The 24,464-nt window shown below is 48.7% G+C and overlaps 1 protein-coding gene across 50 annotated transcripts in view; it reads right to left on the minus strand.

Moving 5' to 3' along the window:
• ank3b (ankyrin 3b) overlaps positions 1 to 24,464 on the minus strand; it is a 483,498-nt gene that overhangs the window by 254,712 nt on the left and 204,322 nt on the right. For 41 of the 50 annotated variants that reach the window (XR_008761019.1, XM_055936209.1, XM_055936160.1 and 38 more), the window contains exons 6-11: positions 22,336 to 22,521; positions 19,174 to 19,197; positions 16,953 to 17,051; positions 6,946 to 7,044; positions 4,209 to 4,307; positions 3,936 to 4,133 (exon numbers count right to left, since the gene is read on the minus strand). Coding sequence is in view for 49 of the 50 variants with exons in the window: in XM_055936209.1 (XP_055792184.1) it covers positions 3,936 to 4,133; positions 4,209 to 4,307; positions 6,946 to 7,044; positions 16,953 to 17,051; positions 19,174 to 19,197; positions 22,336 to 22,521 (705 nt within the window). In the remaining variant the exon portion in view is untranslated. The remainder of the gene's footprint in view (positions 1 to 3,935; positions 4,134 to 4,208; positions 4,308 to 6,945; positions 7,045 to 16,952; positions 17,052 to 19,173; positions 19,198 to 22,335; positions 22,522 to 24,464) is intronic. The other 9 variants (XM_055936475.1, XM_055936177.1, XM_055936090.1 and 6 more) reach the window with 1 other exon arrangement.

A 24,464-nucleotide genomic window follows, 5' to 3' on the forward strand; every position in this document is an offset into this window, starting at 1 on the left:
GCCATAAACCCTAGCACTAACCCTGCTGCCTGATGCCATAAACCCTAGCCCTGACCCTGCTGCCTGATGCCATAAACCCTAGCCCTAACCCTGCTGCCTGATGCCATAAACCCTAGCCCTGACCCTGCTGCCTGATGCCATAAACCCTAGCCCTAACCCTGCTGCCTGATGCCATAAACCCTAGCCCTGACCCTGCTGCCTGATGCCATAAACCCTAGCCCTGACCCTGCTGCCATAAACCCTAGCCCTAACCCTGCTGCCTGATGCCATAAACCCTAGCCCTGACCCTGCATCCTGATGCCATAAACCCTAGCCCTAACCCGGCTGCCTGATGCCATCAACCCTAGCCCTAACCCTGCTGCCTGATGCCATAAACCCTAGCCCTGACCCTGCTGCCTGATGCCATAAACCCTAGCCCTGACCCTGCAGCCTGATGCCATAAACCCTAGCCCTAACCCTGCTGCCTGATGCCATAAACCCTAGCCCTGACCCTGCTGCCTGATGCCATAAACCCTAGCCCTGACCCTGCTGCCTGATGCCATAAACCCTAGCCCTGACCCTGCTGCCATAAACCCTAGCCCTAACCCTGCTGCCTGATGCCATAAACCCTAGCCCTGACCCTGCAGCCTGATGCCATAAACCCTAGCCCTGACCCTGCAGCCTGATGCCAAAAACCCTAGCCCTAACCCTGCTGCCTGATGCCATAAACCCTAGCCCTAACCCTGCTGCCTGATGCCATAAACCCTAGCCCTGACCCTGCTGCCTGATGCCATAAACCCTAGCCCTGACCCTGCTGCCTGATGCCATAAACCCAAACCCTGACCCTGCTGCCTGATGCCATAAACCCTAGCCCTAACCCTGCAGCCTGATGCCATAAACCCTAACCCTGCTGCCTGATGCCATAAACCCTAGCCCTGACCCTGCTGCCTGATGCCATAAACCCTAGCCCTGACCCTGCTGCCTGATGCCATAAACCCTAGCCCTAACCCTGCAGCCTGATGCCATAAACCCTAGCCCTGACCCTGCAGCCTGATGCCATAAACCCTAGCCCTGACCCTGCTGCCTGATGCCATAAACCCTAGCCCTGACCCTGCTGCCTGATGCCATAAACCCTAGCCCTGACCCTGCTGCCTGATACCATAAACCCTAGCCCTGACCCTGCTGCCTGATACCATAAACCCTAGCCCTGACCCTGCTGCCTGATGCCATAAACACTAGCCCTGACCCTGCTGCCTGATGCCATAAACCCTAGCCCTGACCCTGCTGCCTGATGCCATAAACCCTAGCCCTAACCCTGCTGCCTGATACCATAAACCCTAGCCCTGACCCTGCTGCCTGATACCATAAACCCTAGCCCTAACCCTGCTGCCTGATACCATAAACCCTAGCCCTGACCCTGCAGCCTGATGCCATAAACCCTAGCCCTGACCCTGCTGCCTGATGCCATAAACCTTAGCCCTAACCCTGCTGCCTGATGCCATAAACCCTAGCCCTGACCCTGCTGCCTGATGCCATAAACCCTAGCCCTGACCCTGCTGCCTGATGCCATAAACCCTAGCCCTGACCCTGCTGCCTGATGCCAAAAACCCTAGCCCTGACCCTGCTGCCTGATACCATAAACCCTAGCCCTGACCCTGCTGCCTGATAACATAAACCCTAGCACTAACCCTGCTGCCTGATGCCATAAACCCTAGCCCTGACCCTGCTGCCTGATGCCATAAACCCTAGCCCTAACCCTGCTGCCTGATGCCATAAACCCTAGCCCTGACCCTGCTGCCTGATGCCATAAACCCTAGCCCTAACCCTGCTGCCTGATGCCATAAACCCTAGCCCTGACCCTGCTGCCTGATGCCATAAACCCTAGCCCTGACCCTGCTGCCATAAACCCTAGCCCTAACCCTGCTGCCTGATGCCATAAACCCTAGCCCTGACCCTGCATCCTGATGCCATAAACCCTAGCCCTAACCCGGCTGCCTGATGCCATCAACCCTAGCCCTAACCCTGCTGCCATAAACCCTAGCCCTGACCCTGCAGCCTGATGCCATAAACCCTAGCCCTGACCCTGCTGCCATAAACCCTAGCCCTGACCCTGCTGCCTGATGCCATAAACCCTAGCCCTGACCCTGCAGCCTGATGCCATAAACCCTAGCCCTAACCCTGCTGCCTGATGCCATAAACCCTAGCCCTGACCCTGCTGCCTGATGCCATAAACCCTAGCCCTGACCCTGCAGCCTGATGCCATAAACCCTAGCCCTGACCCTGCAGCCTGATGCCATAAACCCTAGCCCTGACCCTGCAGCCTGATGCCATAAACCCTAGCCCTAACCCTGCTGCCTGATGCCATAAACCCTAGCCCTGACCCTGCTGCCTGATGCCATAAACACTAGCCCTGACCCTGCTGCCTGATGCCATAAACCCTAGCCCTGACCCTGCTGCCTGATGCCATAAACCCTAGCCCTGACCCTGCAGCCTGATGCCATAAACCCTAGCCCTGACCCTGCTGCCTGATGCCATAAACCCTAGCCCTGACCCTGCTGCCTGATGCCATAAACCCTAGCCCTGACCCTGCAGCCTGATGCCATAAACCCTAGCCCTGACCCTGCAGCCTGATGCCAAAAACCCTAGCCCTAACCCTGCTGCCTGATGCCATAAACCCTAGCCCTAACCCTGCTGCCTGATGCCATAAACCCTAGCCCTGACCCTGCTGCCTGATGCCATAAACCCTAGCCCTGACCCTGCAGCCTGATGCCATAAACCCTAGCCCTAACCCTGCTGCCTGATGCCATAAACCCTAGCCCTGACCCTGCTGCCTGATGCCATAAACACTAGCCCTGACCCTGCTGCCTGATGCCATAAACCCTAGCCCTGACCCTGCTGCCTGATGCCATAAACCCTAGCCCTGACCCTGCAGCCTGATGCCATAAACCCTAGCCCTGACCCTGCAGCCTGATGCCATAAACCCTAGCCCTGACCCTGCAGCCTGATGCCATAAACCCTAGCCCTAACCCTGCTGCCTGATGCCATAAACCCTAGCCCTGACCCTGCTGCCTGATGCCATAAACACTAGCCCTGACCCTGCTGCCTGATGCCATAAACCCTAGCCCTGACCCTGCTGCCTGATGCCATAAACCCTAGCCCTGACCCTGCAGCCTGATGCCATAAACCCTAGCCCTGACCCTGCTGCCTGATGCCATAAACCCTAGCCCTGACCCTGCTGCCTGATGCCATAAACCCTAGCCCTAACCCTGCGGCCTGATTGATAAACCCTAGCCCTGACCCTGCTGCCTGATAAACCCTAGCCCTGACCCTGCTGCCTGATTGATAAACCCTAGCCCTGACCCTGCTGCCTGATACCATATACCCTAGCCCTAACACTGCAGCCTGATGCCATAAACCCTAGCCCTGACCCTGCTGCCTGATGCCATAAACCCTAGCCCTGACCCTGCTGCCTGATAAACCCTAGCCCTGACCCTGCTGCCTGATAAACCCTAGCCCTGACCCTGCTGCCTGATAAACCCTAGCCCTGACCCTGCTGCCTGATAAACCCTAGCCCTGACCCTGCTGCCTGATAAACCCTAGCCCTGACCCTGCTGCCTGATGCCATAAACCCTAGCCCTGACCCTGCTGCCTGCCAACACACTTTACTGTCAGCCTCAGAGGCTGTGGACTGGATGAGGCAGAACCATACACCAGGAAGTGGATGTGCATTTCACACTGATTCTACTGGTTTTCTAACAGGAACCAGGGAACAACAGAGTTCTGTGTTTCAGCGTGTTACTGTTCCCATGTCACTGTTCTGTGTTTCCACTTAGTGTGGATCCCAGGAAGAGTAGCTACTGCTAAAGCTAATGCTAAGTTATTGCTAAAATAATGCTAAGCTTAAGCTAAGTTAACAGCTAACAGGGATTTTAATACACAGTGTGACTGATGCTTACCAGTGCTTTAGCATTGGGATTGGCCTTCTTGTCCACAATGACCTTGGCGACCTTGTAGTGTCCGCAGTGGGCGGCGACATGCAGGGCCGTCAGGTAGTCGTTGGTGACGTCATCAACAGGAACCTCGTGGTGTAGCAGGAGCTGAACACAGTTCAGATGGTCCCCCTGGGTGGCCATGTGGAGGGGAGACAGACCGTTCTGGAGGGGAACAGACAGACAGTTTAGAGGGGGGACAGGGACAGAGAGAGAAAGACATTGCCATAGTTACCGTACCTTAGTTTTGGACAGAATGGGAGCTCCTCTGTCTAGCAGCATCTCCAGCACCTGTTCATGTCCGCTCCTGGCGCCACAGTGGAGAGGGGTCAGACCGTCCTGGGGTCAGAGGTTAAGGGGAAGTAGGACATTACACAGGTTACTTACTGGATCTCTGACTATTGGTTCTTCCCTGCTGGGTTTTCTAGATGTTTTGTGTATGTTGTGTGTGAGATAGATTTACTTCCTGTAGGACAATAAACATGAATCTGAACACGGACCAGTCCTCCTGTAGGACAATAAACATGGATCTGACCACAGACCAGTCCTCCTGTAGGACAATAAACATGAATCTAAACACGGACCAGTCCTCCTGTAGGACAATAAACATGAATCTGACCACGGACCAGTCCTCCTGTAGGACAATAAACATGAATCTGACCACGGACCAGTCCTCCTGTAGGACAATAAACATGAATCTGACCACGGACCAGTCCTCCTGTAGGACAATAAACATGAATCTGACCACGGACCAGTCCTCCTGTAGGACAATAAACATGAATCTGACCACGGACCAGTCCTCCTGTAGGACAATAAACATGAATCTGACCACGGACCAGTCCTCCTGTAGGACAATAAACATGAATCTGACCACGGACCAGTCCTCCTGTAGAACAATAAACATGAATAATTGACAGTAATTTTGTTATTTCTATTGTCACAACAACCATGTTATATCTGGGACTGAGACAATACTAGAGAAGAGCAGCTTCCATATAGGGCTTTATGTCATAATATACATCCAAACAGAGAGAAGAGCAGCTTCCATACAGGGCTTTATGTCATAATATACATCCAAACAGAGAGAAGAGCAGCTTCCATACAGGGCTTTACGTCATAATATACATCCAAACAGAGAGAAGAGCAGCTTCCATACAGGGCTTTATGTCATAATATACATCCAAACAGAGAGAAGAGCAGCTTCCATACAGAAACATAGATGTTCAGTATTCACAGGTTTCACGTTGCGTCACTACATCGCTGACAGTTCTATGAGGTCCGACTGAGCGTTGTACTCAGTGAATCCTCAATTGGCACTGATGAGGATTTAGTGACTTGGAAACACGATGACACTTCTAAAGTGATGAATGTTCCATTGGCAATCTGGCTGGCAACGTTCTTATGCCTTGCTTGCTAGCTAGCCAACTACGGCTAGATTACAGTCACGTCAAAAAGTACAGCCAGAATAACAGCAAAGTAGCCGCATTTGCATTTGTTTAAGTTGTTTTCTAGTGACATTTATTTGGATACATCCATAACAATGAGCTAATGAGGCGCTGCCTGTCTGTCTGTCTGTCTAGTCCAGACTCCCGACACATTCATAACAATGAGCTAATAATGTACGATTTTGCCTGGCATAGGACATTTGCTCACTCGTCGGGACTCGTTTGCTCACTCGTCGGGACTCGTTTGCTCACTCGTCGGGACTCGTTTGCTCTCTCGTCGGGACTCGTTTGCTCACTCGTCGGGACTCGTTTGCTCTCTCGTCGGGACTCGTTTGCTCACTCGTCGGGACTCGTTTGCTCACTCGTCGGGACTCGTTTGCTCTCTCGTCGGGACTCGTTTGCTGACTCGTCGGGACTCGTTTGCTCACTCGTCGGGACTCGTTTGCTCACTCGTCGGGACTCGTTTGCTCACTCGTCGGGACTCGTTTGCTCACTCGTCGGGACTCGTTTGCTCTCTCGTCGGGACTCGTTTGCTGACTCGTCGGGACTCGTTTGCTCACTCGTCGGGACTCGTTTGCTCTCTCGTCGGGACTCGTTTGCTCACTCGTCGGGACTCGTTTGCTCACTCGTCGGGACTCGTTTGCTCACTCGTCGGGACTCGTTTGCTCTCTCGTCGGGACTCGTTTGCTGACTCGTCGGGACTCGTTTGCTCACTCGTCGGGACTCGTTTGCTCTCTCGTCGGGACTCGTTTGCTCACTCGTCGGGACTCGTTTGCTCACTCGTCGGGACTCGTTTGCTCTCTCGTCGGGACTCGTTTGCTGACTCGTCGGGACTCGTTTGCTCACTCGTTGTTCAGAGGAGCCACAACAACACAGCTAAAACCATCACTTCAAACTGAAGCTGGAAAGACTGCAAACTAGCTGCCCTTAATTTTGTTCTTTACCTGTTTTTCAATGGACATTCCTTTGTATTTATCCATAACAATTATACCAGCTGATTCATGATCTGGACTGTCTGAGAACCGCTGCCTGTCTGTCTCGTCCCGACACGTTCATTACTACGGGACAGCTGGATATCCAATGTGAATATAGAAACAATGTTGAAAATGTCGGAGCGACAGACAGCGAGGTTTATACAAATCTGTTAAAACTAAATGTTAGTCTAAAAGAAATGTGAGATAATGTCTAGATGCTTTTTACAGTGGAGATCAAGGTTATAAATTGCCTGGCTGAGGAGACAGTGGATGGTGCAGTCAGATGGAACAGAGTACATAGACATTTTAACTTGTGGAACAGACGCCGGCTGGAATGCTGTTTTAACCAATCAGCATTCAGGATGAGCCCCACCCGTTGTATAATGTAGTATAGTGTATATCTAACCTTAGTCCTGGCGTCTATCTTGCCTCCCCTCTCCAGCAGAACTTTGACCATGTTACCGTTCCCTCTCTTAGAAGCCACATGCACTGTTTTAACCAATCAGCATTCAGGATTAGACCCACCCGTTGTATAATGTAGTATAGTGTATATCTAACCTTAGTCCTGGCGTCTATCTTGCCTCCCCTCTCCAGCAGAACTTTTACCATGTTGCCGTTCCCTCTCTTAGAAGCCACATGCAGCGGCGTGATGTCATTCTGAGGAGGGGAGACACCACATCAAGTCATACATACAGTACAGTCATTATTTCCATCAGATTGGACATTAATACCTACACATACAGTACAGTCATTATTTCCATCAGATTGGACATTAATACCTACACATACAGTACTTTGAATGACACTAACAGCAGGTTATCAGTTGTTCTGGGTGTATTGTAAACAGCTTCACCCGATGAAGATACCCTTAACACGACCTAATGTACAGTATCACTGTCAGTTGACACTGTGTCTGTAGGACAGTCAGGTCTGTGGTAGTCTGTGGTACTGGGTTAGTGGACTGTGTCTGTAGGACAGTCAGGTCTGAGGTAGTCTGTGGTACTGGGTTAGTGAACTGTGTCTGTAGGACAGTCAGGTCTGAGGTAGTCTGTGGTACTGGGTTAGTGAGCTGTGTCTGTAGGACAGTCAGGTCTGAGGTAGTCTGTGGTACTGGGGTTAGTGAACTGTGTCTGTAGGACAGTCAGGTCTGAGGTAGTCTGTGGTACTGGGTTAGTGAACTGTGTCTGTAGGACAGTCAGGTCTGTGGTAGTCTGTGGTACTGGGTTAGTGAACTGTGTCTGTAGGACAGTCAGGTCTGAGGTAGTCTGTGGTACTGGGGTTAGTGAACTGTGTCTGTAGGACAGTCAGGTCTGAGGTAGTCTGTGGTAGTCTGTGGTACTGGGTTAGTGAACTGTGTCTGTAGGACAGTCAGGTCTGAGGTAGTCTGTGGTACTGGGTTAGTGAACTGTGTCTGTAGGACAGTCAGGTCTGAGGTAGTCTGTGGTACTGGGGTTAGTGAACTGTGTCTGTAGGACAGTCAGGTCTGAGGTAGTCTGTGGTACTGTGTCTGTAGGACAGTCAGGTCTGAGGTAGTCTGTGGTACTGGGTTAGTGAACTGTGTCTGTAGGACAGTCAGGTCTGAGGTAGTCTGTGGTACTGGGTTAGTGAACTGTGTCTGTAGGACAGTCAGGTCTGAGGTAGTCTGTGGTACTGGGTTAGTGAACTGTGTCTGTAGGACAGTCAGGTCTGAGGTAGTTTGTGGTAGTCTGTGGTACTGGGTTAGTGAACTGTGTCTGTAGGACAGTCAGGTCTGTGGTAGTCTGTGGTACTGGGTTAGTGAACTGTGTCTGTAGGACAGTCAGGTCTGAGGTAGTCTGTGGTACTGGGTTAGTGAACTGTGTCTGTAGGACAGTCAGGTCTGTGGTAGTCTGTGGTACTGGGGTTAGTGAACTGTGTCTGTAGGACAGTCAGGTCTGAGGTAGTCTGTGGTACTGGGTTAGTGAACGGTGTCTGTAGGACAGTCAGGTCTGTGGTAGTCTGTGGTACTGGGTTAGTGAACTGTGTCTGTAGGACAGTCAGGTCTGAGGTAGTCTGTGGTACTGGGTTAGTGAACTGTGTCTGTAGGACAGTCAGGTCTGAGGTAGTCTGTGGTACTGTGTCTGTAGGACAGTCAGGTCTGAGGTAGTCTGTGGTACTGGGTTAGTGAACTGTGTCTGTAGGACAGTCAGGTCTGTGGTAGTCTGTGGTACTGGGGTTAGTGAACTGTGTCTGTAGGACAGTCAGGTCTGAGGTAGTCTGTGGTACTGGGTTAGTGAACTGTGTCTGTAGGACAGTCAGGTCTGAGGTAGTCTGTGGTACTGGGTTAGTGAACTGTGTCTGTAGGACAGTCAGGTCTGTGGTAGTCTGTGGTACTGGGTTAGTGAACTGTGTCTGTAGGACAGTCAGGTCTGAGGTAGTCTGTGGTAGTCTGTGGTACTGGGTTAGTGAACTGTGTCTATAGGACAGTCAGGTCTGAGGTAGTCTGTGGTACTGGGTTAGTGAACTGTGTCTGTAGGACAGTCAGGTCTGAGGTAGTCTATGGTACTGGGGTTAGTGAACTGTGTCTGTAGGACAGTCAGGTCTGTGGTAGTCTGTGGTACTGGGTTAGTGAACTGTGTCTGTAGGACAATCAGGTCTGAGGTAGTCTGTGGTACTGGGTTAGTGAACTGTCTGTAGGACAGTCAGGTCTGAGGTAGTCTGTGGTACTGGGGTTAGTGAACTGTGTCTGTAGGACAGTCAGGTCTGAGGTAGTCTGTGGTAGTCTGTGGTACTGGGTTAGTGAACTGTGTCTGTAGGACAGTCAGGTCTGAGGTAGTCTGTGGTACTGGGTTAGTGAACTGTGTCTGTAGGACAGTCAGGTCTGAGGTAGTCTGTGGTACTGGGTTAGTGAGCTGTGTCTGTAGGACAGTCAGGTCTGAGGTAGTCTGTGGTACTGGGTTAGTGAACTGTGTCTGTAGGACAGTCAGGTCTGAGGTAGTCTGTGGTACTGGGTTAGTGAACTGTGTCTGTAGGACAGTCAGGTCTGAGGTAGTCTGTGGTACTGGGGTTAGTGAACTGTGTCTGTAGGACAGTCAGGTCTGAGGTAGTCTGTGGTACTGTGTCTGTAGGACAGTCAGGTCTGAGGTAGTCTGTGGTACTGGGTTAGTGAACTGTGTCTGTAGGACAGTCAGGTCTGAGGTAGTCTGTGGTACTGGGTTAGTGAACTGTGTCTGTAGGACAGTCAGGTCTGAGGTAGTCTGTGGTACTGGGTTAGTGAACTGTGTCTGTAGGACAGTCAGGTCTGAGGTAGTTTGTGGTAGTCTGTGGTACTGGGTTAGTGAACTGTGTCTGTAGGACAGTCAGGTCTGTGGTAGTCTGTGGTACTGGGTTAGTGAACTGTGTCTGTAGGACAGTCAGGTCTGAGGTAGTCTGTGGTACTGGGTTAGTGAACTGTGTCTGTAGGACAGTCAGGTCTGTGGTAGTCTGTGGTACTGGGGTTAGTGAACTGTGTCTGTAGGACAGTCAGGTCTGAGGTAGTCTGTGGTACTGGGTTAGTGAACGGTGTCTGTAGGACAGTCAGGTCTGTGGTAGTCTGTGGTACTGGGTTAGTGAACTGTGTCTGTAGGACAGTCAGGTCTGAGGTAGTCTGTGGTACTGGGTTAGTGAACTGTGTCTGTAGGACAGTCAGGTCTGAGGTAGTCTGTGGTACTGTGTCTGTAGGACAGTCAGGTCTGAGGTAGTCTGTGGTACTGGGTTAGTGAACTGTGTCTGTAGGACAGTCAGGTCTGTGGTAGTCTGTGGTACTGGGGTTAGTGAACTGTGTCTGTAGGACAGTCAGGTCTGAGGTAGTCTGTGGTACTGGGTTAGTGAACTGTGTCTGTAGGACAGTCAGGTCTGAGGTAGTCTGTGGTACTGGGTTAGTGAACTGTGTCTGTAGGACAGTCAGGTCTGTGGTAGTCTGTGGTACTGGGTTAGTGAACTGTGTCTGTAGGACAGTCAGGTCTGAGGTAGTCTGTGGTAGTCTGTGGTACTGGGTTAGTGAACTGTGTCTATAGGACAGTCAGGTCTGAGGTAGTCTGTGGTACTGGGTTAGTGAACTGTGTCTGTAGGACAGTCAGGTCTGAGGTAGTCTATGGTACTGGGGTTAGTGAACTGTGTCTGTAGGACAGTCAGGTCTGTGGTAGTCTGTGGTACTGGGTTAGTGAACTGTGTCTGTAGGACAATCAGGTCTGAGGTAGTCTGTGGTACTGGGGTTAGTGAACTGTGTCTGTAGGACAGTCAGGTCTGAGGTAGTCTGTGGTAGTCTGTGGTACTGGGTTAGTGAACTGTGTCTGTAGGACAGTCAGGTCTGAGGTAGTCTGTGGTACTGGGTTAGTGAACTGTGTCTGTAGGACAGTCAGGTCTGAGGTAGTCTGTGGTACTGGGTTAGTGAACTGTGTCTGTAGGACAGTCAGGTCTGAGGTAGTCTGTGGTACTGGGTTAGTGAACTGTGTCTGTAGGACAGTCAGGTCTGAGGTAGTCTGTGGCACTGGGTTAGTGAACTGTGTCTGTAGGACAGTCAGGTCTGAGGTAGTCTGTGGTACTGGGTTAGTGAACTGTGTCTGTAGGACAGTCAGGTCTGAGGTAGTCTGTGGTACTGGGTTAGTGAACTGTGTCTGTAGCATAGTCAGGTCTGAGGTAGTCTGTGGTACTGGGTTAGTGAACTGTGTCTGTAGGACAGTCAGGTCTGAGGTAGTCTGTGGTACTGGGTTAGTGAACTGTGTCTGTAGGACAGTCAGGTCTGAGGTAGTCTGTGGTACTGGGTTAGTGAACTGTGTCTGTAGGACAGTCAGGTCTGAGGTAGTCTGTGGTACTGGGTTAGTGAACTATGTCTGTAGGACAGTCAGGTCTGAGGTAGTCTGTGGTACTGGGTTAGTGAACTGTGTCTGTAGGACAGTCAGGTCTGAGGTAGTCTGCGGTACTGGGTTAGTGAACTGTGTCTGTAGGACAGTCAGGTCTGTGGTAGTCTGTGGTACTGGGTTAGTGAACTGTGTCTGTAGGACAGTCAGGTCTGAGGTAGTCTGTGGTACTGTGTCTGTAGGACAGTCAGGTCTGAGGTAGTCTGTGGTACTGGGTTAGTGAACTGTGTCTGTAGGACAGTCAGGTCTGAGGTAGTCTGTGGTACTGTGTCTGTAGGACAGTCAGGTCTGAGGTAGTCTGTGGTACTGGGTTAGTGAACTGTGTCTGTAGCATTTTCAGGTCTGAGGTAGTCTGTGGTACTGTGTCTGTAGGACAGTCAGGTCTGTGGTAGTCTGTGGTACTGGGTTAGTGAACTGTGTCTGTAGGACAGTCAGGTCTGAGGTAGTCTGTGGTAGTCTGTGGTACTGGGTTAGTGAACTGTGTCTGTAGGACAGTCAGGTCTGAGGTAGTCTGTGGTACTGGGTTAGTGAACTGTGTCTGTAGGACAGTCAGGTCTGTGGTAGTCTGTGGTAGTCTGTGGTACTGGGTTAGTGAACTGTGTCTGTAGGACAGTCAGGTCTGAGGTAGTCTGTGGTACTGGGTTAGTGAACTGTGTCTGTAGGACAGTCAGGTCTGAGGTAGTCTGTGGTACTGGGTTAGTGAACTGTGTCTGTAGGACAGTCAGGTCTGAGGTAGTTTGTGGTACTGGGTTAGTGAACTGTGTCTGTAGGACAGTCAGGTCTGAGGTAGTCTGTGGTACTGGGTTAGTGAACTGTGTCTGTAGGACAGTCAGGTCTGTGGTAGTCTGTGGTAGTCTGTGGTACTGGGTTAGTGAACTGTGTCTGTAGGACAGTCAGGTCTGTGGTAGTCTGTGGTACTGGGTTAGTGAACTGTGTCTGTAGGACAGTCAGGTCTGAGGTAGTCTGTGGTACTGGGTTAGTGAACTGTGTCTGTAGGACAGTCAGGTCTGAGGTAGTCTGTGGTACTGGGGTTAGTGAACTGTGTCTGTAGGACAGTCAGGTCTGAGGTAGTCTGTGGTACTGGGTTAGTGAACTGTGTCTGTAGGACAGTCAGGTCTGTGGTAGTCTGTGGTACTGGGTTAGTGAACTGTGTCTGTAGGACAGTCAGGTCTGAGGTAGTCTGTGGTACTGGGTTAGTGAACTGTGTCTGTAGGACAGTCAGGTCTGAGGTAGTCTGTGGTACTGGGTTAGTGAACTGTGTCTGTAGGACAGTCAGGTCTGAGGTAGTCTGTGGTACTGGGTTAGTGAACTGTCTGTAGGACAGTCAGGTCTGAGGTAGTCTGTGGTAGTCTGTGGTACTTGGTTAGTGAACTGTGTCTGTAGCATTTTCAGGTCTGAGGTAGTCTGTGGTACTGGGTTAGTGAACTGTGTCTGTAGGACAGTCAGGTCTGTGGTAGTCTGTGGTACTGGGTTAGTGAACTGTGTCTGTAGGACAGTCAGGTCTGTGGTAGTCTGTGGTACTGGGTTAGTGAACTGTGTCTGTAGGACAGTCAGGTCTGAGGTAGTCTGTGGTAGTCTGTGGTACTGGGTTAGTGAACTGTGTCTGTAGGACAGTCAGGTCTGAGGTAGTCTGTGGTACTGGGTTAGTGAACTGTGTCTGTAGGACAGTCAGGTCTGAGGTAGTCTGTGGTACTGGTTTAGTGAACTGTGTCTGTAGGACAGTCAGGTCTGAGGTAGTCTGTGGTACTTGGTTAGTGAACTCTCTGTAGGACAGTCAGGTCTGAGGTAGTCTGTGGTACTGGGGTAGTGAACTGTGTCTGTAGGACAGTCAGGTCTGAGGTAGTCTGTGGTAGTCTGTGGTACTGGGTTAGTGAACTGTGTCTGTAGGACAGTCAGGTCTGTGGTAGTCTGTGGTACTGGGTTAGTGAACTGTGTCTGTAGGACAGTCAGGTCTGAGGTAGTCTGTGGTACTGTGGTTAGTGAACTGTGTCTGTAGGACAGTCAGGTCTGAGGTAGTCTGTGGTACTGGGTTAGTGAACTGTGTCTGTAGGACAGTCAGGTCTGAGGTAGTCTGTGGTACTGGGGTTAGTGAACTGTGTCTGTAGGACAGTCAGGTCTGAGGTAGTCTGTGGTACTGGGTTAGTGAACGGTGTCTGTAGGACAGTCAGGTCTGAGGTAGTCTGTGGTAGTCTGTGGTACTGGGTTAGTGAACTGTGTCTGTAGGACAGTCAGGTCTGTGGTAGTCTGTGGTACTGGGTTAGTGAACTGTGTCTGTAGGACAGTCAGGTCTGAGGTAGTCTGTGGTACTGGGTTAGTGAACTGTGTCTGTAGGACAGTCAGGTCTGAGGTAGTCTGTGGTACTGTGGTTAGTGAACTGTGTCTGTAGGACAGTCAGGTCTGAGGTAGTCTGTTGTACTGGGTTAGTGAACTGTGTCTGTAGGACAGTCAGGTCTGAGGTAGTCTGTGGTACTGGGTTAGTGAACTGTGTCTGTAGGACAGTCAGGTCTGAGGTAGTCTGTGGTACTGGGTTAGTGAACTGTGTCTGTAGGACAGTCAGGTCTGTGGTAGTCTGTGGTACTGGGTTAGTGAACTGTGTCTGTAGGACAGTCAGGTCTGAGGTAGTCTGTGGTACTGGGTTAGTGAACTGTGTCTGTAGGACAGTCAGGTCTGTGGTAGTCTGTGGTACTGGGCTGAAGAACACCTCCCTCTAGTGACAGCTAAAGGTACTCATATCTCAGCTCAAAACAGCTCTAATCACATGACAGGGGAAATGCATGATGTGCTATAGCAGAATAACAGAGTAACTGCATGGGAGATTAGCTGTGATACATATCCACTGTTTCTTGGTAAAGTTGTGCTTCGATTAAGAGTGTCATGATAGGCTGTTAGCCCATTCCATTAGCAGGGTGTGTTCACTGGATAAAACTGCTTGGCTTTGTCAGGTGATGGGTTGTATTAGGACTTCCTTTGTACGAGACTGGATGTTTTACACTTTCCTCTAGATGCCAATTCAGTTTAACATCCACAAATGTGGTTGTGTTTATGGGGAGGAAGAGAGCAGCGTTCTCCAGTATGCTGTTGCCATTGGTGGAGGGATATAGGATAACACATTACCATTGGTGGAGGGATATAGGATAACACATTACCATTGGTGGAGGGATATAGGATAACATATTACCATTGGTGGAGGGATATAGGATAACACATTACCATTGGTGGAGGGATATAGGATAACACATTACCATTGGTGGAGGGATATAGGATAACACATTACCATTGGTGGAGGGATATAGGATAACACATTACCATTGGTGGAGGGATATAGGATAACATATTACCATTGGTGGAGGGATATAGGATAACACATTACCATTGGTGGAGGGATATAGGATAACACATTACCACTGGTGGAGGGATATAGGATAACACATTACCACTGGTGGAGGGATATAGGATAACACATTACCATTGGTGGAGGGATATAGGATAAAATATTACCATTGGTGGAGGGATATAGGATAACACATTACCATTGGTGGAGGGATATAGGATAACACATTACCACTGGTGGAGGGATATAGGATAACACATTACCATTGGTGGAGGGATATAGGATAACATATTACCATTGGTGGAGGGATATAGGATAACACATTACCATTGGTGGAGGGATATAGGATAACACATTACCATTGGTGGAGGGATATAGGATAACACATTACCATTGGTGGCGGGATATAGGATAACACATTACCATTGGTGGCGGGATATAGGATAACACATTACCATTGGTGGAGGGATATAGGATAACACATTACCATTGGTGGAGGGATATAGGATAACACATTACCATTGGTGGAGGGATATAGGATAACACATTACCATTGGTGGAGGGATATAGGATAACACATTACCATTGTTGGAGGGATATAGGATAACATATTACCCCGTCCTAGTGTAAAGCGCCTCCATACCATCAGCAGCTGGAATCAAATGGTTTCTTCATGCTGGGATGGACAGTATTATGGGATGTCCTGGCAAACAACGGCCAGATTCCATCTACATCTATAGGCTCATATTTCATAGTGCAGAGGTATGACCGACTGAGAGCCTTGGCAGGGTGTGTCTATGTGTAAGGGCAGGGGTATGACCGACTGAGGGCCTTGGCAGGGTGTGTCTATGTGTAAGGGCCTTGGCAGGGGGAGTGCAGACTGACACCAGCAGCTGTAGAATGACATCTGCAGGGGCTATTGGGTATGACCCTGCACATTCAGGTCCCCGAGCACATTCTTGACCTGGGCAGGATGGAAACAGGCCAGATGAGTCTTACCCTAGTCTTGTTTTAGAGGAGACTGACCCTGATCTTGTTTCAGAGGAGTCTGACCCTGGTCTTGTTTTAGAGGAGTCTTACCCTAGTCTTGTTTCAGAGGAGTCTTACCAAGAACTTGTTTCAGAGGAGTCTGACCCTGGTCTTGTTTCAGAGGAGTCTGACCCTGGTCTTGTTTTAGAGGAGTCTTACTATGATCTTGTTTCAGAGGAGTCTTAACCTGATCTTGTTTTAAAGGAGTCTGACCCTGGTCTTGTTCTAGAGGAGTCTTACCCTGATCTTGTTTTAGAGGAGTCTTACCCTGGTCTTGTTTTAGAGGAGTCTTACCCTGGTCTTGTTTTAGAGGAGTCTTACCCTGGTCTTGTTTTAGATGAATCTTACCCTGATCTTCTTTTAGAGGAGTATTACCCTGATCTTGTTTTAGAGGAGTCTTACCCTGGTCTTGTTTTAGAGGAGTCTTAACCTGATCTTGTTTTAGAAGAGTCTTACCCCAATCTTGTTTCAGAGGAGTCTTACCCTGATCTTGTTATAGAGGAATCTTAACCTGATCGTGTTTTAGAAGAGTCTTACCCTGATCTTGTTTTAGAGGAGTCTGACCCAGATCTTGTTTCAGAGGAGTCTTACCCTGATCTTGTTTTAGAGGAGTCTTATCCTGATCTTGTTTTAGAGGAGTCTTAACCTGATCTTGTTTTAGAGGAGTCTTAACCTGATCTTGTTTTAGAGGAGTCTTACCCTGGTCTTGTTTTAGAGGAGTCTTACCCTGGTCTTTTTTTAAAGGAGTCTTACCCTGGTTTTGTTTTAGAGGAGACTTACCCTGATCTTGTTTTAGAGGAGTCTTTTACCCAGGTCTTGTTTTAGAGGAGTCTTACCCAAGCCTTGTTTTAGATGAGTCTTACCCTGGTCTTGTTTTAGAGTAGTCTTACCTTGATCTTGTTTTAGAGGAGTCTGACCCTGATCTTGTTTTAGAGGAGTCTGACCCTGATCTTGTTTTAGAGGAGTCTTATCCAGCCCTTGTTTTAGAGGAGTCTTAACCTGATCTTGTTTTAGAGGAGTCTGACCCTGGTTTTGTTTTAGAGGAGTCTTACCCTGATCTTGTTTTAGAGGAGTCTGACCCTGATCTTGTTTTAGAGGAGTCTTATCCAGCCCTTGTTTTAGAGGAGTCTTAACCTGATCTTGTTTTAGAGGAGTCTGACCCTGATCTTGTTTTAGAGGAGTCTTATCCAGCCCTTGTTTTAGAGGAGTCTTAACCTGATCTTGTTTTAGAGGAGTCTGACCCTGGTTTTGTTTTAGAGGAGTCTTACCCAGGTCTTGTTTTAGAGGAGTCTTAACCTGATCTTGTTTTAGAGGAGTCTTACCCAGGTCTTGTTTTAGAGGAGTCTTACCCTGGCCTTGAAGTCCACGGACGCGCCGCGGTTGAGGAGGAGCGTTGCCACGTTGATGTTGCCGTAGTGAGCAGCAATGTGCAGCGGAGTAAAGCCACTCTAGAAAACAGACACATCATGACATCAGCACTCAGTCACAACACAACCAATCAGAGCAGCCCCTCCGTCATAGCCAGATGGGACTGCTCTTTGATCAGACACACTGCAGACCCTGCCTACAGCCCAATTATCTCCTTCCTCCCAAAGTGTGAGCTTGTTCACTTCCCTTCACTGATTTTAAAGTAAATTACTGGTATATGAAATATGGTAGAAACTACCACTAGTCTATGGTTCCTCCATAGAGTTATAGTTCATCAGTTGTTAACTTCAAGTTGTCTGAAGCAGATGCTGTACGAGACTATAAGCTACAGTAGTGTTGGGTGGAACTGTGAGCTACAGTAGGCCTGTTAGCTGTGTTCGCTGTTGGAGAACAGAAAAAGCAGCATAGCCACATTTAGAGTAGAGGACTGTTGATGCTGCAGCTGGGGCTTTCTGCTGACCGACACCTGCCTGCCTCAGGGTGTCTGGGTTCTCCTGCCTGGGTTAGAGTCATGCACAAGCCTGGGGATGTTAAGGCAGACACTGAGAGGGACTAGCTGGTGGACTGGGTCTCTGCTGCTGGGGGATAGCTTCCTTTATTCTTTATTTGGATCCACATTAGCTGGCACCTTGGCAACCGCTAGTCTTCCTGGGGTCCAATGGTGTCTTGCAGTATCTCATCACAGAACTCAGCCAGTGTTTGGTGTTATTACATACTACCGGGAAGAGCTTTTGGATATCTGAGTGGCGGTAACGCACCAGCATTACCTGCATTACGACAAGGAATACGACTTTCCGGAATTGGACCCTTTTATCATACCCTCCAGGGCAACTGATTCCAGAGGCTGTTCCAAAACACCTCCGGCGGAAAAGAGGTACTCGGAGTGAACTTTTAGTCCGACTCAGGTAGGCATGCACACTGCTTCCGAGTATGTTACTAGCTAAAGTTCAGTCTCTGGATAGTAAAGTTGACGAGCTCAGGGAGAGGATTTCCTTCCAGAGAGACATCAGGGATTGTAACGTACTCTTTCACGGAAACATGGCTCTCTCGGGATATAATGTCTGAGTCCGTTCAGCCAGTTGGGTTCTCAGTTCATCGCACAGACAGGAATAAATATCTCTCCGGGAAGAAGGGCGGGGGTGTATGTTTCATGATTAACAACTCATGGTGTAATTGTGATAACACACAGGAACTCAAGTCCTTTTGTTCACCCAAATTAGAATACCTCACAATCAAATGCCGACCGTATTACCTCCAAGAGAATTCTCTGGTTATAGTCACAGCCGTGTATATTCCCCCTAAAGACGGTATCACAACGGCCCTCAAAGAACTTCACTGGACTTTATGAAAACTGGAAACCACAAATCCTGAGGCGGCATTTATTGTAGCTGGGGATTTTAACAAAGAAAATTTGAGGAAAACGCGACCGGAGTTCTATCAACGCATTGACTGTAGTACTCGCGCTGCTAAAACACTCAACCACTGCTACTCCAACTTCCGGGATGCCTACAAGGCCCTCCCCCGACCTCCCTTCAGCAAATCAGATCACGACTCCATTTTGCTCCTCCCTACCTATAGGCAGAAACTCAAAAAGGAAGTACCTGTGCTAAGGACTACTCAACGCTGCTCTGACCAATCAGAATCCACGCTTCAAGATAGTTTGATCACGCGGACTGGGATATGTTCCGGGTAGCTTCCGAAAAAAACATTGACAAGTAAACACAAGCATTACGCTACACCCGCAATAACATCTTCTAAACACGTGTAGGTGACAAATAACATTTTATTTGATGTTGCTTTTTTTGTAGGGGCGGGGCGATACCTTTTATTGACTAAATTAAATGTCAGTGGCCATTGGCGGTTCAAGTGTTAACCAGGTTCTTAAGGGTTTTATGAGACTTTATAAAGGAAGCCAGCCCCTCAGCGGTAGAGACCGTCAGTCCATGTTGTCAGTACATCGAGGTCAGAGGTCATGCTACTTTCTAATCCCTTCTGGAAAGCACCAAGACAGACAGTAAATAAAATAACAGAAGAAGCAATGCAGGAACAGGGAGGAGAGATGAGGCAGCAGTTAGCAGTTAGCAGCAGGGTGTGAGGTGGTGGGCTGTGAGTGCTGAGTGTGTAGACGAGATCCAAATATACCTCTGTGGTCCTATTCACCATCATCTAGGGAGAGCAACACCAGCGAGAGGTGAAGAGAGGAGAGAATGGGAGGTTAGTGCATCACAACGACACTATGGCTGCACCATGCTGTACGATGGTGGGAAGAGTCATGATAACAACATACCAGTCAGGATAACGGTCAGGTACACCACATTAACACCACAGACAGGAACACAGTAACACAGGGTATACTGATATTATAGAACATCTACAGAGTCAAATTATACTACGACAGTAACATCGGAACTCTGCACCTTCAAGTTGACAATAACTACAGCTACAACAACTACCGTGAGGCAAGAGGGGTATCCTATGAAGAAAGCGTTATCAACTCAGGGTTTTCTAAAGCAGCTTCAGTTAGCTTCACATTCCATGTCAGGCTTCGACGGTGGATATTGCTGCTAACTGTAGCAGGCTTGTAACTACGTGTGCATGTCACACATGGAGAGTCGAAATGCCCAACTCTTCATTGAGACAATGCTGAAACATCAATCCAATGGGTGAGTCAGTGACACATTTTCATTTGTGCCGAAATCAAAATGAAAGAAAAGTTATTTTGCTAATTCAGCAGGCGTGTGAAAAAGGCTTTCAGAAGAGATGTCTTTATTTTATTACTTATCGTTAATAACTGAACACCTTTTTTCCCACTCCTATCAATAAAATAATTGTATCGAAATCATTTTTATTTTATTTAACCTTTATTTTACGAGGCAAGTCAGTGAAGAAAAAAATCGTATTTACAATGACGGTCTACCGGGGAAAAGTCCAGGGGCAGAACGACAGATTTATACCTTGTCAGCTCGGGGATTCAAGCCAGCAACCCTTTGGTTAGTGGCCCAACACTCTAACCACGAGGCTACTTGCCATCCCTAGTAATGACAGAATGTATTAACTTAATGTAACTTTTGTATGACACATACAGTGATTGTGTTTTGTCCTATATTTGTCTTGTTTTTATCCCAGGCCTCCGTCCCCGCAGGAGGCCTTTTGCCTTTTGGTAGGCCGTCATTGTAAATAAGAATTTGTGCTTAATTGACTTGCCTAGTTAAATAAAGGTTATATGAATAAATAAAAATAAATGACTAAATAGTGTGATAGGTATTTTAATATTTTAAAATACATTTACTCCTGAGGTGCTGACCAACCCCTGTAATTATTATTATTTGACCCTGCTGGTCATCTATGAACATTTGAACATCTTGGCAATGTACTGTTATAATCTTCACCTGGCACAGCCAGAAGAGGACTGGCCAAACTCAGAGCCTGGTTCCTCTCTAGGTATCTTCTTATGTTTCGGTCTTTCTTTTGAGTTTTTCCTAGCCACGTCTGCATTGCTTGCTGTTTAGGGTTTAGGCTGGTTAGTTCTGAATGCAGGATAGTGGAGTTAGCCCTGAGTTAGCCTGCCCTGGAGCAGGTTAGTTCTGAATGCAGGATAGTGGAGTTAGCACTGAGTTAGCCTGCCCCGGAGCAGGTTAGTTCTGAATGCAGGATAGTGGAGTTAGTCCTGAGTTAGCCTGCCCCGGAGCAGGTTAGTTCTGAATGCAGGATAGTGGAGTTAGTCCTGAGTTAGCCTGCCCTGGAGCAGGTTAGTTCTGAATGCAGGATAGTGGAGTTAGCCTGCCCTGGAGCAGGTTAGTTCTGAATGCAGGATAGTGGAGTTAGCCTGCCCTGGAGCAGGTTAGTTCTGAGTGCAGGATAGTGGAGTTAGTCCTGAGTTAGCCTGCCCTGGAGCAGGTTAGTTCTGAATGCAGGATAGTGGAGTTAGCCCTGAGTTAGCCTGCCCTGGAGCAGGTTAGTTCTGAATACAGGATAGTGGAGTTAGTCCTGAGTTAGCCTGCCCTGGAGCAGGTTAGTTCTGAATACAGGATAGTGGAGTTAGCCCTGAGTTAGCCTGCCCTGGAGCAGGTTAGTTCTGAATACAGGATAGTGGAGTTAGCCCTGAGTTAGCCTGCCCTGGAGCAGGATAGTTCTGAATGCAGGATAGTGGAGTTAGTCCTGAGTTAGCCTGCCCTGGAGCAGGTTAGTTCTGAATGCAGGATAGTGGAGTTAGTCCTGAGTTAGCCTGCCCTGGAGCAGGTTAGTTCTGAATGCAGGATAGTGGAGTTAGCCTGCCCTGGAGCAGGTTAGTTCTGAATGCAGGATAGTGGAGTTAGTCCTGAGTTAGCCTGCCCTGGAGCAGGTTAGTTCTGAATGCAGGATAGTGGAGTTAGCCCTGAGTTAGCCTGCCCTGGAGCAGGTTAGTTCTGAATACAGGATAGTGGAGTTAGTCCTGAGTTAGCCTGCCCTGGAGCAGGTTAGTTCTGAATACAGGATAGTGGAGTTAGCCCTGAGTTAGCCTGCCCTGGAGCAGGTTAGTTCTGAATACAGGATAGTGGAGTTAGCCCTGAGTTAGCCTGCCCTGGAGCAGGATAGTTCTGAATGCAGGATAGTGGAGTTAGTCCTGAGTTAGCCTGCCCTGGAGCAGGTTAGTTCTGAATGCAGGATAGTGGAGTTAGTCCTGAGTTAGCCTGCCCTGGAGCAGGTTAGTTCTGAATGCAGGATAGTGGAGTTAGCCTGCCCTGGAGCAGGTTAGTTCTGAATGCAGGATAGTGGAGTTAGTCCTGAGTTAGCCTGCCCTGGAGCAGGTTAGTTCTGAATGCAGGATAGTGGAGTTAGTCCTGAGTTAGCCTGCCCTGGAGCAGGTTAGTTCTGAATGCAGGATAGTGGAGTTAGCCTGCCCTGGAGCAGGTTAGTTCTGAATGCAGGATAGTGGAGTTAGTCCTGAGTTAGCCTGCCCTGGAGCAGGTTAGTTCTGAATGCAGGATAGTGGAGTTAGTCCTGAGTTAGCCTGCCCTGGAGCAGGTTAGTTCTGAATGCAGGATAGTGGAGTTAGCCTGCCCTGGAGCAGGTTAGTTCTGAATGCAGGATAGTGGAGTTAGTCCTGAGTTAGCCTGCCCTGGAGCAGGTTAGTTCTGAAGGACTTGTTGCCATAGAAATGTACCTGACTAAAAGGTGAGCCATATTCGTATGACTGGTTATCCCGAGTTTAACTCAGAGTTGACCAACGTTACCTGGCTAACTCCTTAAACCTGATTCCGAGGAGAGCCCTCTGGTCAGAGTGCAGATAAAGGACTAGTGATTGGTGCGCTGTCTGTGTGGTACCTTGGACTCGACATCTGCGTTGTGGTCGATCTGGAGCAGCAGTGCAACAGCCTTGGTATCGTCCTTGCGCGCGGCGATGTGGAGCGCCGGGAGCCGGACCTTCCCTTTAGTGTCATTCTCCAGGAGCAGAGAGACCACCTGTTCATGTCCCTGCTGCAACGCCACCGCCAGGGGGGTGAAGCCATCCTACAGCAGAGATAACAGTCACTATATATACTATACCATACTGTAACACCACCACCAGGGGGGTGAAGCCATCCTACTGCAGAGATAACAGTCACTATATATACTATACCATACTGCAACACCACCACCAGGGGGGTGAAGCCATCCTACAGCAGAGATAACAGTCACTATATATACTATACCATACTGTAACACCACCACCAGGGGGGTGAAGCCATCCTACAGCAGAGATAACAGTCACTATATATACTATACCATACTGTAACACCACCGCCAGGGGGGTGAAGCCATCCTACAGCAGAGATAACAGTCACTATATATACTATACCATACTGTAACACCACCACCAGGGGGGTGAAGCCATCCTACTGCAGAGATAACAGTCACTATATATACTATACCATACTGTAACACCACCACCAGGGGGGTGAAGCCATCCTACAGCAGAGATAACAGTCACTATATATACTATACCATACTGTAATACCACCACCAGGGGGGTGAAGCCATCCTACTGCAGAGATAACAGTCACTATATATACTATACCATACTGTAACACCACCACCAGGGGGGTGAAGCCATCCTACTGCAGAGATAACAGTCACTATATATACTATACCATACTGTAATACCACCACCAGGGGGGTGAAGCCATCCTACTGCAGAGATAACAGTCACTATATATACTATACCATACTGTAACACCACCACCAGGGGGGTGAAGCCATCCTACAGCAGAGATAACAGTCACTATATATACTATACCATACTGTAACACCACCGCCAGGGGGGTGAAGCCATCCTACTGCAGAGATAACAGTCACTATATATACTATACCATACTGTAACACCACCACCAGGGGGGTGAAGCCATCCTACAGCAGAGATAACAGTCACTATATATACTATACCATACTGTAACACCACCGCCAGGGGGGTGAAGCCATCCTACTGCAGAGATAACAGTCACTATATATACTATACCATACTGTAATACCACCACCAGGGGGGTGAAGCCATCCTACTGCAGAGATAACAGTCACTATATATACTATACCATACTGTAACACCACCACCAGGGGGGTGAAGCCATCCTACAGCAGAGATAACAGTCACTATATATACTATACCATACTGTAACACCACCGCCAGGGGGGTGAAGCCATCCTACTGCAGAGATAACAGTCACTATATATACTATACCATACTGTAACACCACCGCCAGGGGGGTGAAGCCATCCTACAGCAGAGATAACAGTCACTATATATACTATACCATACTGTAACACCACCGCCAGGGGGGTGAAGCCATCCTACAGCAGAGATAACAGTCACTATATATACTATACCATACTGTAACACCACCACCAGGGGGGTGAAGCCATCCTACTGCAGAGATAACAGTCACTATATATACTATACCATACTGTAACACCACCACCAGGGGGGTGAAGCCATCCTACAGCAGAGATAACAGTCACTATATATACTATACCATACTGTAACACCACCACCAGGGGGTGAAGCCATCCTACTGTAGAGATAACAGTCACTATATATACTATACCATACTGTAACATCACCACCAGGGGGGTGAAGCCATCCTACTGCAGAGATAACAGTCACTATATATACTATACCATACTGTAATACCACCACCAGGGGGGTGAAGCCATCCTACAGCAGAGATAACAGTCACTATATATACTATACCATACTGTAATACCACCACCAGGGGGGCGAAGCCATCCTACTGCAGAGATAACAGTCACTATATATACTATACCATACTGTAACACCACCACCAGGGGGGTGAAGCCATCCTACAGCAGAGATAACAGTCACTATATATACTATACCATACTGTAATACCACCGCCAGGGGGGTGAAGCCATCCTACTGCAGAGATAACAGTCACTATATATACTATACCATACTGTAA

The sequence above is a fragment of the Salvelinus fontinalis genome, chromosome 1 (assembly GCF_029448725.1).
Source record: "Salvelinus fontinalis isolate EN_2023a chromosome 1, ASM2944872v1, whole genome shotgun sequence".
In the NCBI taxonomy this organism is placed as follows: Eukaryota; Metazoa; Chordata; class Actinopteri; order Salmoniformes; family Salmonidae; genus Salvelinus; species Salvelinus fontinalis.